This window comes from Silurus aristotelis, assembly GCF_946808225.1.
Source record: "Silurus aristotelis genome assembly, chromosome: 19".
In the NCBI taxonomy this organism is placed as follows: Eukaryota; Metazoa; Chordata; class Actinopteri; order Siluriformes; family Siluridae; genus Silurus; species Silurus aristotelis.
In genome coordinates, this window is record NC_139592.1 from 19,591,687 (window position 1) to 19,605,306 (window position 13,620).

The 13,620-nt window shown below is 38.7% G+C and overlaps 2 protein-coding genes across 3 annotated transcripts in view; both read left to right on the forward strand.

The window, feature by feature from the left end:
* Positions 1 to 3,555, forward strand: part of hnf4a (hepatocyte nuclear factor 4, alpha) — a 20,634-nt gene extending 17,079 nt beyond the window's left edge. For both annotated transcript variants that reach the window (XM_083570565.1, XM_083570564.1), the window contains exons 2-10: positions 541 to 715; positions 820 to 914; positions 1,255 to 1,361; positions 1,460 to 1,615; positions 2,195 to 2,282; positions 2,377 to 2,529; positions 2,628 to 2,864; positions 2,976 to 3,098; positions 3,376 to 3,555. In XM_083570565.1, coding sequence (XP_083426691.1) covers positions 541 to 715; positions 820 to 914; positions 1,255 to 1,361; positions 1,460 to 1,615; positions 2,195 to 2,282; positions 2,377 to 2,529; positions 2,628 to 2,864; positions 2,976 to 3,098; positions 3,376 to 3,518 — 1,277 coding nt within the window. In that variant the 3' untranslated portion in view covers positions 3,519 to 3,555. The remainder of the gene's footprint in view (positions 1 to 540; positions 716 to 819; positions 915 to 1,254; positions 1,362 to 1,459; positions 1,616 to 2,194; positions 2,283 to 2,376; positions 2,530 to 2,627; positions 2,865 to 2,975; positions 3,099 to 3,375) is intronic.
* A 3,457-nt stretch (positions 3,556 to 7,012) lies between these two features.
* ttpal (tocopherol (alpha) transfer protein-like) lies at positions 7,013 to 11,071 on the forward strand. The gene is made up of 5 exons (XM_083570582.1): positions 7,013 to 7,103; positions 7,625 to 8,101; positions 8,945 to 9,138; positions 9,782 to 9,892; positions 9,987 to 11,071. The coding sequence occupies exons 2-5, from the start codon at positions 7,660 to 7,662 to the stop codon at positions 10,251 to 10,253; spliced, it is 1,014 nt and encodes a 337-aa protein (XP_083426708.1). The 5' UTR covers positions 7,013 to 7,103; positions 7,625 to 7,659; the 3' UTR covers positions 10,254 to 11,071.
* Positions 11,072 to 13,620: the final 2,549 nt, after the last annotated feature.

The window sequence follows — 13,620 nt, forward strand, 5'->3', positions numbered from 1 at the left end:
ATCCTAAATGTTTTAAAAACCTCCATATCAGGTTAACAAGCCTCTTGTACATTCAGAGTATATTATTAGATAAGATTTTTATTGCTTGGTTCAGATTTCAGCTATAATCACTGCTGGATGACTAGTGCAAACACTCTTTTATAGTTTCTGTTCACCAGAATCATTTACATCTAATTAATTGTAGCACAGTTTTATTTGTAAACCCAGTTACTCCCTTGCCATTACCTATTTATATTGTTATTTAACTACAAAAATATTCTTAATAGACTTTCCTTAACCTGGTATCTGAAAGAATAAAAGTCATCTGGCAGTCTAAAACGCACCGATTGTGAATTACTTGTATTTCAGCATGCATAAAATAACATTTTATAAATAATATTTATGAATAAAATAAAGTAAAAGTTGTGCTCCACCACAAGCAATGCTAGTAGTGTATATACAGAAAGTATTAAGCCCACATCTTTTTTTCGTAACCAAACTATAAATTACTATATACATATATCTATATATTGCGAATAAGCAATCAGTCTTGTCTTTCAGACTCCTCGCCAGCTGAGGGTGCCAACTTGAATGCTGCCAACCACCTGGGCACAGGGACTCTGTGTGCTATTTGTGGCGACCGGGCAACAGGAAAACACTATGGAGCCTCTAGCTGTGATGGCTGCAAAGGTTTTTTCAGACGCAGCGTTCGCAAGAACCACATGTACTCCTGCAGGTCGGGAATAGATTACCTTTGAATGTCCCAGAATCTTTCTTAGATGTCTATAAGTTCTATCATCAAAATAAGGCTATTAAACCTAGTGCTTTTTGTGTTTGCAGGTTCAACAGACAATGCATAGTGGATAAAGACAAGAGAAACCAGTGCAGATACTGTAGGCTCAAGAAATGCTTTCGTGCCGGAATGAAAAAAGAAGGTATGTGCAACTTTCATGTTGTTTCGTGACATATGAATAGTAGCTCAGATGGCAAAACAGGACTGCAAGCATGCCTTGTGGGACTAAGAGAAACCCTCTATGCAGAGTGTATTGCAACATCAGAGTGAGACAGACAACTTGTTAATGTTCACTCGACAATGCACTGAAGTCTATGGCCAACTTGTGCTGAGCAAACAGTTCAGAGGCATCATAATTGCACACTGATAAACAGGCCAACCTTGAGCATTTTTTACACCTCAACTAATAGAGGCAATGCTAATGCACTCTAAATAGCCATTGAAGACTTGAGTTGCTCACTCATTTGTTTTCTTTGGCATAGCTGTACAGAACGAAAGAGACCGAATCAGTACCAGAAGGTCCAGCTATGAGGACAGCAGCTTTCCCTCTATCAATGCACTCATCCAAGCTGATGTCCTCTCCAGACAGGTTTGTGCATTGGGTTTAAAAGAGACAATATATCAAAATCTTTGTGTTGTTTCCATGATTAAATGCAAGTTTTAACAGGAACCTTTGCTATACTGTAGATCTCCTCTCCAGGTCCGATCATGAACGGTGACATCAGGACAAAAAAGATGGCCACTATTACAGATGTGTGTGAATCTATGAAGCAGCAGCTGTTGGTCCTAGTAGAGTGGGCTAAATATATCCCAGCCTTTTGTGACCTACCACTGGATGATCAGGTACAACATAAGGGAAAAAAGTCTTCAAATCATTTGGTGTGTCTTCAAGGCAAAGTGGGAATTCTTTAATGAAGATCCAATTGACAGTAATGTAATGTGTGCAACACTGCTGAAGATATAACCCGGCACTGTAATGAACATTCTTTCAGAAGGGTCTTTGTCATTTTTTAACCAAAAATATGTCTAAAATGTTTAATAGGTCCAGGGCTGAAAGTGAGATAGGAGGAGTAAGGAGATTGGGTGGGGGTGGCTGGGGATCTGTAGTGCTAGTGGTTAATGTGTTTTGATTTCTCTGGTTAGAAAGTGATGAGCTGGTTTGAAAACTGACATGCTCCTTAAGACCTACAGAATCATTAACAATGTAGGCACCAGGATGTGGTAACTGATTTGTGGACATTGTTCATGAATGACACTGCATCTTCTTGCAAACAAACTTTCTCCGCTTTCTCCTGTGAGAACCTCTGATTTCTTTTTCACAGACAGGTTTCTGACTATTCTCATTAAAAGGGTACCTACAATGTTGAAAGAAGGTGTGTATTCTATATGAACCAGACATCTTGTGTTTTGTCTGAATTTCAGGTGGCTTTGCTACGAGCTCATGCTGGAGAACATCTCCTGCTGGGAGTTGCCAAGCGTTCCATGCTTTACAAGGACCTTTTACTATTAGGTAAAGGTTTAGCATTTAACCACTGAATTGTTTCTTTTGGTATTGGATGTTTTGTCACATTTTTAATAGTTCTGTGCGATTCTCCTTCCCCTAGGTAATGACTATATCATTCCTCGGAATTGCCCCGAACTGGAAGTGAGTCGCGTAGCAGTAAGGATCCTTGATGAACTGATCCTTCCTTTCCAGGAGCTCCAAATAGATGATAATGAATATGCCTGCTTGAAGGCCATTGTATTCTTCGATCCAGGTAACTATGAGATCCCAAGAATGTACATAATTTAGAAATCATATTAACCTTGCTGTAACCAGATCCTAATGACATTTACGTTCTCTTGTCACTGATAGATGCCAAAGGTCTGAGTGATCCAAGCAAGATCAAGCGGATGCGTTACCAGGTACAGGTCAGTTTAGAGGACTACATCAACGACCGGCAGTATGACTCGCGGGGAAGATTCGGCGAACTACTGCTTCTTTTACCCACACTACAGAGCATCACTTGGCAAATGATTGAGCAAATTCAGTTTGTCAAACTCTTCGGGATGGCCAAGATTGACAACCTTCTGCAGGAGATGCTTCTTGGAGGTAGGAATAAGATTGCTGGAAATAAAAAGCATAACTGTCAGACGTATTTGTAGATTTTTTGGAGTGTCCACAAAAGCAAGATGGATGACCCATGACATATTCATGTTTAAGGTTCTGCTAATGAGGCTCCCCATGCTCCCCCATCTCTACACCCACATCTAGTCCACGAGCACCTCAGCAACAATGTCATTGTGACCAACAGCATGGCTACTCCAATTCACAACGGACAGATGTGTAAGATCTTGATGCTGTACCATTGCTATTAGGTTCCCTAGCATGTTTTTCCTCTTCACCCTCCAGTGTACAGTGGAGCCAAACAGGCTTCCTGTAATAATCCTTTTAGTGAACTAATCACTAAAAGCTTACTTGGCCCAAAACAGCCCTAGTTATTCTCTTTTATGCTTCTAATGCCTTCAGAAATGTATGAGCTATTACTGCACATGTTTGTAATGCTGTTCTGTGGAACCTCCGGCATGTCTTTAATGGATCGTCATACTTTCTCTGTTCACAGCCACACCTGAAACTCCAATCCCATCTCCTCCATCAGCTTCCAGCTCTGAGCATTACAAATTGGCCCAGGGCGTAATAGCCACAGTGCCTAAACAGCCAACAGCCATTCCTCAACCCACAATCACTAAACAGGAGAGCATCTGACCATCTCCAGAATAAAAAAACAACCAAACAAAAAAAATCACCAACATCTAACAACACTAAAACAAATTAGTCATGGACAATGGGTTTGCTTCGGAGATTCCTGGAAAATGTAGTACGGCATGTTTTTGCTAGTTATGATTTTGAGGCAGCCATTAAATGTCCAGTGGTCTATTGGTAAACCATTTGCTCTAGGAAAGCACATTCGCAAAGTGGTGAAATATAAAGTACATTTTGGGCTACTTTTAATTTTGTTTAAAGAAAAAACAAATGAACACCCTTGTCCCATCATAGATAATGACATGTAGACCAAGCAGAAACCTCAGGATTGTACAGTAGAAAGTACTGTGAAAGAGGCTTTTTTTTTTTTTATGTATTCAGTCGACCTGACTTATTTTGTGTACATATTTATTTTCCCCTTGGAGAAATTCATACATCAATGTGTCAACAAAAAGAATTAGAAAAGTTTATATTCATATTATTATATGAAGATGAAATAAATGTTACAACACGCCTTCCATCTGGCAAAAAAATTCAGATGTGTATGTTGTACAGTATTTTAATGACTGAGGTAAAATGAATGATTTTTTTAAGTACTTAGGCATAGGCTACACAATTTGTGCTTTACAAACTTACAATTCACTTTTAATGAGCTGGGGTTTTTTTTTTTAATAGAAAATGTAAATGTTTTAGCTTTTTTGATTTTATACACACACACACACACACACACACACACACACACACACACACACACACACACACACACACACACACACACACACACATTATTCTAGTATTTAAGATATTTTAAAGAAAAAAAAAATGCTTAAATGTTCTGTTTTTCCCCTTTACACTATTACGAAGCGAGATTTATTCATGAGGCTTTCACAGTTTACCTACATTAATGTTCGTCAATGAACCTGACAGCCATACGAGTGTATAAGTGTGTAAGTGTTCAACTGAAACAGTGTGTTAGGACAAAACATGCAGTCTGGAGAAAAAGTTCCATGCTGCACCTTCCTAGCTTGAAACGAGAACTGACTTGTGCCTTGCAGACTGATATTAAAGGTCACGGTTATATTTTTACATAAATACATTAAGCCTGTTTATTTATTGCTATTAGATGTTTGTTAATTTATTCACACAATTCTAAATTATTGTCACCATAGATTTAGAGACACCTTAAGCAACCGAGCATTTTGCTTTGTAAAGGAAGAATTTGTTCTATAAATGTCTTATCCATGTCCAATTTTAGTCCAATTTGAAACATATTGACACACAAGAAGTCATCTAATCTCCTAATCTTTTTCGGGGCAGTAAAAAAGGGTTTAAAACACGACGATAAAGTGGCAGCCTACGTGGCAGATCATGGTCAAGGATTCTAGTGCTTGGGTGTGTGTGTGTGTGTAGAAACTGATAAATGTCATAAACCAAATTCCAAGTAGCCCAAAGAAGAATCAGACGCCTTATTTCCTGAAATCTGCATAGTGAATGCAAGGGGATAACGTCAGCCTTATCTGTGGTGCATTAATGAGCTTACACTTTAATGGCTAATAAATCAGTGGCATTCTGTCATCATAAGCAGCAATGTTATAGCAATAAAGTTATTCACTAATCAGAAGACACCAATCACTGTAAAGAAATAAGTAATATAAAGGTATATAATGTATACTGAGAGATTCAGAAAAGGGGTGAAATAATGAAACAGGCAAACCAAGTTGACTGAAAGAAAGAAAGAAAGAAAGAAAGAAAGAAAGAAAGAAAGAAAGAAAGAAAGAAAGAAAGAAAGAAAGAAAGAAAGGAAGGAAGGAAGGAGGGAAGGAGGGAAGGAGGGAAGGAGGGAAAGTGAAGCTCAGATCCGCTGTGGCGACCCCTAATGGGAGAAGCCAAACGAAGAAGAAGATACTTATATAATGTTTTGATTGTCTCTGAGCTGGCTGTGACTCAGATTCTCATCCCACTTGTTCTTGTTCAGTTTTTTCCAATATGGGCCTGGGAATATCAGTCACACAGACACCAGGACGTGTATAAAAAAATGTCCAAAGTTTAATAATAGAGAAAATGCAAATGATGACTTTGAGACTATTGCGTTGCATATCAGTATATGATTATCAAAAAAAAAGTAGCTGGTCCTGCTGCTCTTGGTACAAATTTAAGCATCTATTACAAAGATATAAGAGGCACAGCATGACAATATGCAAGGAAAGATAATAGGAAGAAGTCAAAGTCTAATCTAAGTAAATTACTTTTGGTAGAACCGAACAAGGTATTCAGAAAAAAATTAAAACTACCTAAAAATATAGCATTTTTTGCACAAATATGAGAAAAGAAAGCAAAAAGAAAACTTTGTATGAGTATGGGTATCATTATTATGACTTCAGGTTTAAGGTGTAAGCAGGCTGGTTTAATATTTGCACCGCAACTAATATCAACTCCATCTCAACTTGACAGCGTTCAACAACTTCCAACCTGAATCAAAGTATGAAACAAATTCACATTGTGCACATTATCTGTTATTCACTGTTTCTTCATTTAATTTATTGGCTGTCATTTCTACCATAGAACTGGTGATTTCTTAGATGTGAATGGGTAAGAAGGAGAAACAGAGGAATGTTAATATTATGAAGGTTTATGGGTTAAAAAACCCATTATTTAATATTTAAGAGTCAGCACTGTGTACAGTTTCTACTGAAAGTGTGTGTTAAGACAGAAGACTTGACAAGATGCCCTTCTTTGCTGGCCAGAACTGTATCAGCATCTCTGACTTTAGTGTGTAGTAGCGTAGTGTATGTTTTTGTTGGAGTTACTATCCAATTATATTTTAGTAATTACATGTTGACGGGGTCAAAGATATGTATAGTAAGGCCTTTAGAAACACCTGAAGTGTAAACCAATCAGATTTTGAGTGCAACACCGGGGCCATCTAGCAGGTGTACAATAACATTATTTCCACATCCCTTGATTGGATGGTCAGAGAGCGCACTATTCACAGCCAGAAAACTGCATCTGTAGCAAACTGCTCCAGCTCAAATATATTTGTGTGGATTCAATTTATTTAGTTGCAGATACAAGGCCATTTTCAAGACAGACTTTTCAAGAAAAGGTCCATCAAAACAGTTCAAAACAGTATAAATAGTCAATGAACAGCTTTTTCATGAACATTTGATGTACAAAAAATGCACTGAAAAACTGGGGTCATTTTATTATGTTAAAATGTATGCTTCTGCAAGAGATGATGTATGTGGGCGGTCAATACTAAACTTTTTTTTATTCAGTACAGGAAGACCCCAACTTACGACGTAGACAGAGACCAAAAAAAACGGTCGTAAGTCAATATGGTTGAATGAATGCCATTACAGTCACACCACGGTCTCACTGTAATAGCATTCATTCAACCATATTGCTGGTTTCTCTAGCCGTGACGTCATAACGCTATATTTTACCTACTTTCTAAACACTTGGTTGAAGAGTTTCAACCAATATGGCAACCCGGCTTCAAGTGACGTAATCAACCAGATGTCACAGCGGAGCCAATCAGGACGCGAGCTAGAACTGTACACGGAACTGATTGCGGATTTGCTTGAGCAGGTCAGTGATCACTGCGATTTTGTGCTTGTGGTTGATATTAAAGAACGTTTTGCTGTGCAGGGAAACACAGTGCCAGTGGGTTTAGTGTAAAAAATGATATTTGTTTGATGATCAGATGAACGTGCATCCTGATACGCGTCATCATAACCATCATAGAGACAGGAAGAGATCAGAATCGGAACTGGTTTTAGTTTGGAGGCTAATTAAAGCTCATCTACAGTATACCTGACTTTATTTTTATTAATAAAAATGTCTGTTTGGTTCCTGTTGATAGAAACATCTTGTATTTATTCCCATCATGATCTGATCATCCTTATTGTACAAGCATTGTATCAGGTCTTTTTTTATTTATTTATTATTATTTTTTTTATGGAAACATCTGTTTTAATCTATAGACCTTCACTTTCTGTTGCCACACACATCAAGAAGAGAGAAAAACTCATTCCATGTGTAACTTTTCCTGTCCTCTGATTGAAATGCTTACTCTGATACCCTCTGTCATTTATTACTCCTTTTTCAAGTTTACTTCCTGATATCAGACACGTACAGGTTGCCAATGGCACATCAGCATGGCCACACTGATCCCAGTCCTACACTGGACCCAATGTCAGGCGTCCAGTTCCCTGCAGCGCCTCCACCTATCTATGTGTGCACTCTGACCCCAGAGCTGGAGGCCAAGGCCCGAGTGGAGCTACAGGAGAAGCCTGAGTGGCGTCTTCGGGACGTCCAAGCGCTCCGAGACATGATTCTGAAGGAGCATTTGGGTCTGAGGACGCGGCTGGACGATGCCTTCCTTTTGCGCTTCCTCCGAGCCAGGAAGTTCGACTATGACCGGGCCCTGCAGCTGCTCCTTAACTACCACAGCAGCAGGAGGGCCTGGCCTGAAGTCTTCCAGGACCTGAAGCCCTCGACGGTGAAGCACGTACTGGAGTTAGGCTTCCTTACAGTCCTTCCCAGACCTGATCCTCAAGGACGATACGTTCTCTGCTTACGGCCAGGTTGGTAGATTATAGGCTTAATGTGGAAAATTCTTGAGAGAGTGACATACTTGAGATCTTTACATGCAAATAGATAAATGGTTTGTCTAGAAAGTTACAAGTTATGGGTGTAAAGGTACACAGAATTCCCAGTTTCCAAAACAAGAAATAGCTTTTTTTTTTTTTTCATTTTTAAAAAATTATTGTTAACATTTGTGAACATCAAACATAAAACATTTTTAAAACCATTTTTAATATTGATATATGAAATAATATTTTATTAAAAAAGAAAATAGAAGAAATACAATTAATTCAACCCATTTATTATATTGATGAAATGATGTAATAAATTGGCACAAATTAATATGATTAAATAAAATGTATAATTCATTCATTCATTTATTCATAAATAATTTGTTTACATTCATTAGATACAGATTCGATTCGTAATACAGATGTGTGTTTTTTTACACATTCATTATTTAAATGTTCTACATATTTTTTTATTTCAGCATACTTTAACAAATGTCTTCATTCCTTCCATCCTCTATTCATTCACTCCCTCGATATGTGGAATTGTCAGGGTTTTCTCTTTTTAAGAGAAATTCTTGAGGCTGGTACATAAAAAATGCGCTGAAAGTGTGAAGCGGAGGATAAACAAACTTGTGGTCCGCCACATAATACGTCCCTGACGAAAACTACGATTGTAACTATGTTCCGCATGTAAAAAGGATTGCATTACCGAACCGAAAGCCCTGTACTGAAAAATTATGTTACGAATATGTGTACCGTTTCACCCCTATTAGAAATATCACCATTGAATGCTGACTAGTACTAGAATGTTTTGAATTGGTTTGGCGACAGGGAAATGGACCCCGAATGACTATACGTTCGTGGACAATATTCGGGCCATCTATCTGACGCTAGAAAAGCTCATTCAACCTGAGGAGACTCAAGTAAATGGAATCGTCATCCTGGTGGATTACACCGGAGTCGGTTTGTCTCAGGCCTCCAACCCGGGCCCTCTACTGGCAAAGAAAGTCGTGAGCATCCTCCAGGTGATTCTTTGCTGTGTTCTACTACTTCTTCTTTCGGCTTCTCCCATTAGGGGTCCCCACAGCGGATCATCCGTCTCCATACCCCCTGCCCTCTAAATCTGCCTCTTTCACCTCAACTACCTGCATGTCTTCCTTCACCACATCCATAAACCTCCTCTTTGGCCTTCCTCTTTTTCTCCTTCCTGGTGGCTCCATCCTTAGCATTCTCCTACCGATATACCCCATGTCCATCCTTTGCACATGTCCAAACCATCTCAATCTCGACTCTCTCACTTTGTCTTCAAAACGTCTTACATGTGCTGTCCCTCTAACAAACTCATTTCTAATCCTGTCCATCGTCATCACTCCCAACGAACATCTGAACATCTTCAGCTCTGCTACCTCCAGCTCCACCTCCTGTCTTTTACTCAATGCCACAGTCTCTAAACCATACAACATCTCAGGTCTCACCACCGTCCTATAAACTTACCCTTTCCCTCTCACACATACTCTTCTATCACAAATCACTCCTCACTCTCTTTATTACTCTGCACTGTTGTTGCTGTGTTCTTATAGGCAAATAAACTTTGTGTGCCTAAAAAAATCCCCTGTCCCATTTCATTTTCCTGTAACTATTTGCCCCAAGTTTGCGATTGTGTTTCAGGATGGCTTTCCTATCAGAATAAAGGCAGTCAATATCGTAAACGAGCCTCGAATATTTAAAGGGATCTTTGCGATAATAAAGCCTTTCTTGAAGGAGAAGATGGCCGAAAGGGTAATCGATTCTTCAATTCTTCTTCTTGTCTGCCTTTTGTTTCTGATGCCATAATTGTCCACTAACGTGTGTTAATGATAATCCACTATTCCAGTTCGTGTTGCATGGATCAGACCTGTCGTCTTTGCATCGCGCCATCCCGCGGTCCGTGCTGCCGCAGGAATACGGAGGCGTGGACGGTAGACTGGACTTGACGGCTTGGACTCGGACTCTGCTCGAGGCTGAGGAGGAGTTTGTCGTGGAGTTTTGCCAGCCGGAGCCTCTGGAGGGAGCGTTCATGCCTGACTCAATGTTGTTTGAAAGCGAGCAGCCTGAGGACTCTTACAGGAGCCTGCGCTCGCAGCTCTACTACTGTTACTGATAGCAGCCGCCAACTTCTTTTTCTTTAAAGATGTGTTATTTTTAAGAATCAGGGTCAGAGGGGTTTTATTTTCCTTAAATCGTTCAGCTAAACGTGGGGTCTGTGTGAATGAAAATGAACGGTTGCAGCAGCATTGTTTATTAGGCATCAATGCATAAATTACAGTTTATAGAAAGCTTTTTTTTTTTTTACACTACTATGGTCTGAAGGTCAGGATTTTTTTTTTTTAACCAACATTATCACATAAGGGATGGGGGCTAAATCTGATATTATGCCATAAGAACAAAATCTAGATGTTCTTTTGCTACCGGTTTATGCTTACTTGTGCAAATCTCACACTCAGCCATAAAAACAGCTTCTTTTAACACTAATGTTACCATGCAAATGAAGTGTTGCCTTAATTAAAAAAAAAGAAAAAGACAAAAAAGACCATGTGATTTAAATCCAAAGCAATACTGGTTTTGTTACCTCATTTTTATACTTTGCTTTTTTTTATTATTATTATTTTTTATGCCTTTATTTTAAATTATGATGTCAGGGTGGTCAGTGTGTGTGCTTTAACTGCATGCTTTAAGTTGCAGGTCATGTTTACAGTGCATTTCTTTTTGCTGTATTCTTGCTTTTGCTATTTTGTTGTTAGACATTTTTTTTTATTATTATTATTTTATTATGGATTTCACACGATTTTTTTTTTCCCTAAAAAAAACTAACAATTCTCTCAAATTGTAGCTTTTGTGCATAGGAAGAGTATTGTTATTTTATGTTTATATTCCAGATTCCTGTAGGTGAAATAAATGATTACCTTATTCGTGAGCTTAGTTTGTGTTCCTTGTTTTGTTTTTTGGATGGGGAGTTGTGTGGTGAATCTTGAAAAGGTGAAAGAGGTGTGAATGAGATGTACAGAGGAGGGACATGGAGTATATTTGTAAAAGAATGATGAAGATGGAGCAATCAGTCAAGAGGAAAAGAGGAAGGCCAAGGAGGTGGTTTATGGATGTGGTGAGGGAAGACATGCAGGTAGTGGAGTGAAAGAGGCAGATGTAAAGGACAGAGTGATATAAAGACGGATGAGCCACTGTAGTGACCTCTAGCGGAAGCAGAAAAAAAGAGGTACTTAAAAAAAACCACGTTTGCTTAATGTACCACTAGATGGCGCCATTATAGTGTAGTCGTTACACTCAATAGAGATTCGAGTGTCTCAATTTGAGACATGCTTCAGCACAGTAATAAAATACAATAAACCCACCTTAATTAGTGGCATCCAGGGTATTTTTTACACTGGATCAGAAGGTCATGAGTTCAAATCCCAGCAATTAACAAGGCCCTTAACCCTCAACTGCTTGATAGTGAGTTGCTCTCGAAAAGTGCAAATGCTGTGTGTTAAATGTTCTGCTTTAGATTGACCACTAATAAAGTCTGTTGATATTGAGGCTTTTTAAAAACAACTATTTTATAACCATAAAGAAATCCTTTAGTTGTATTTACTCTAATTTTTATTTAATTATATGTATAGATGGTGTTACTCCTCGACTGCTCTGTCTGACGTTTCTGTAATGCTGATTAAGTTCAGGTCTGATTCGTTTTTTGTCAAAAGTCTCTGACAGGCGAGAGTTGTACTTTATGATACAGGGATATGAAGTAGGAGCTAGGTTGTCATTGGACTTCTGACTGGAAGTTTGATATTTCCAATCCCATCACCCCAAAAATCATTCACTGATTTTTTTTTTATTATTATTAAAAAATGCAAAAGGATCAAGTCACAAAAACTAGGAAGCACCTACTAATTGTTAGCCAGGGGGATTTGAATGTAGCGTTTGGCCCTGGAGTTTCAAAGTTGCCATCTAGTTTTTGATTAGTGAAATATCAATGCTGGCCAAACGTTAGTCCAACATGCATTTTCTAACTGGGTCTTGAAGTATGCAGCTAGAGAAAACGCTTAACGTAAACTAACTATAATTGGTGCTGGAGCTCAGATTCTGTGTGAACAGCAAACAAGATTATATTTTAGCTAGCTACCATTAGGCTAGATAGCTAACTTACAGCCCTGCTACACTGTCAGCTAGCTAGACTACAAGCTCTACAAATACAAGCTTCTGATGAAATGTTTTCGCTTTTGTCCCAGAACTGTATAGTATATGCACAGAGTTTGGGATCCAGCTTTGCATTCTATGTCAGATTTATTGATAATGCAACCAGTGAAAATTATTTGGCTTGTTTAACTGTTCTTGTCAACATAATGGTTCTGAGAAGAGTGTGTGCTGGGGCCATACAATGGACTGGTGTCCCTTTGAGTGTATTTAGTTACTCTGTGTATTTGGCTGGGCTCTGGATCCAGCACTATGTCACTGTCCCTGATTGAAAGATTATGGAAGATGAATATTGATCAAAGAAATGAAGAAATATTTCTAGAAGGTTCTAAGATGTTAATGGGAGCCAGCCCATCTGAATAAAATGTCAGGATTTTTCTAGTACATTTATTCTGCTGAGATTGAGTCATGAACTTCAGGCCCCATCAGGGTTCTATTTACCTTTACCTAGTGGCTTTAATAAGGCCATAATGCCATAATAACAGTCCTTGTATATCAAATCAATGGCAGTGTTATGATCGAGGAGCTGCGAGTATATTGTGGCATGGTGTCAGGGTTTATTCATGAGCCACATTTAGTCTGACAGAATAAAGAGGGGGCGTAAATATGAGGGCGAAACACGAGCACCCTGCAGACTGGACTGTTTCTGTTTCTGTAGTAACCACCCAGCTTTGGTGGACTTCAGGCTGTTGCTGTGAGGCATACTGTTTTGTCTCAAAGTTATTTCTCCAAACCATTTCTGTTTAGAAAACCCCCCAGATATTCTTGTGCTTTTTCTAATGTTTAATGCCCGAAGCTATGACATGAAGCGAATCTGAAGTGGATTGCTTTCTATGACGGCAATGTATACCCTTCTTACCTCAGCATTTATACACGTTTTAAATGTATTAATCCATGACCTATCATGCATTTGAACTGTTTATAGTTGGGCAGCAACAAGTTAGTTCCTATAATCACTTATGTTTTTGCAGCTTTTAGCAGATCAACCCCTTTTTACCCCCTTGTTTAAAGTATTATTAGAAATACATCTGTCCTGAAGTTTCCACTGTGAGGGAAAATGTAGTGAGCATTTCAAAGTGCTGGCACGTGAGAGTACCTTTTTTTTTTTTTTAATAAGCATCTCCTTAAAGAATACTTCACCACATCACAGACTATACACTATATGGGCAAATGTATTGGGACACCTGAATTTTCCAGTCAAACAGTATGTGGGTTTTCCCTAAACTGTTACCACAGATTCAGAGGCACACAGTTTTATAGAATGCCTGGATTCATTTACA

Excerpts from the sequence above, each read along its gene's own strand:
- ttpal (XM_083570582.1), top strand. The coding sequence starts at position 7,660 with ATGGCACATCAGCATGGCCACACTGATCCCAGTCCTACACTGGACCCA. Across the intron at positions 9,139-9,781 it reads AAGTCGTGAGCATCCTCCAG|GATGGCTTTCCTATCAGAAT; the intron begins GTGATTCTTTGC and ends ATTGTGTTTCAG. Across the intron at positions 9,893-9,986 it reads AGGAGAAGATGGCCGAAAGG|TTCGTGTTGCATGGATCAGA; the intron begins GTAATCGATTCT and ends CCACTATTCCAG.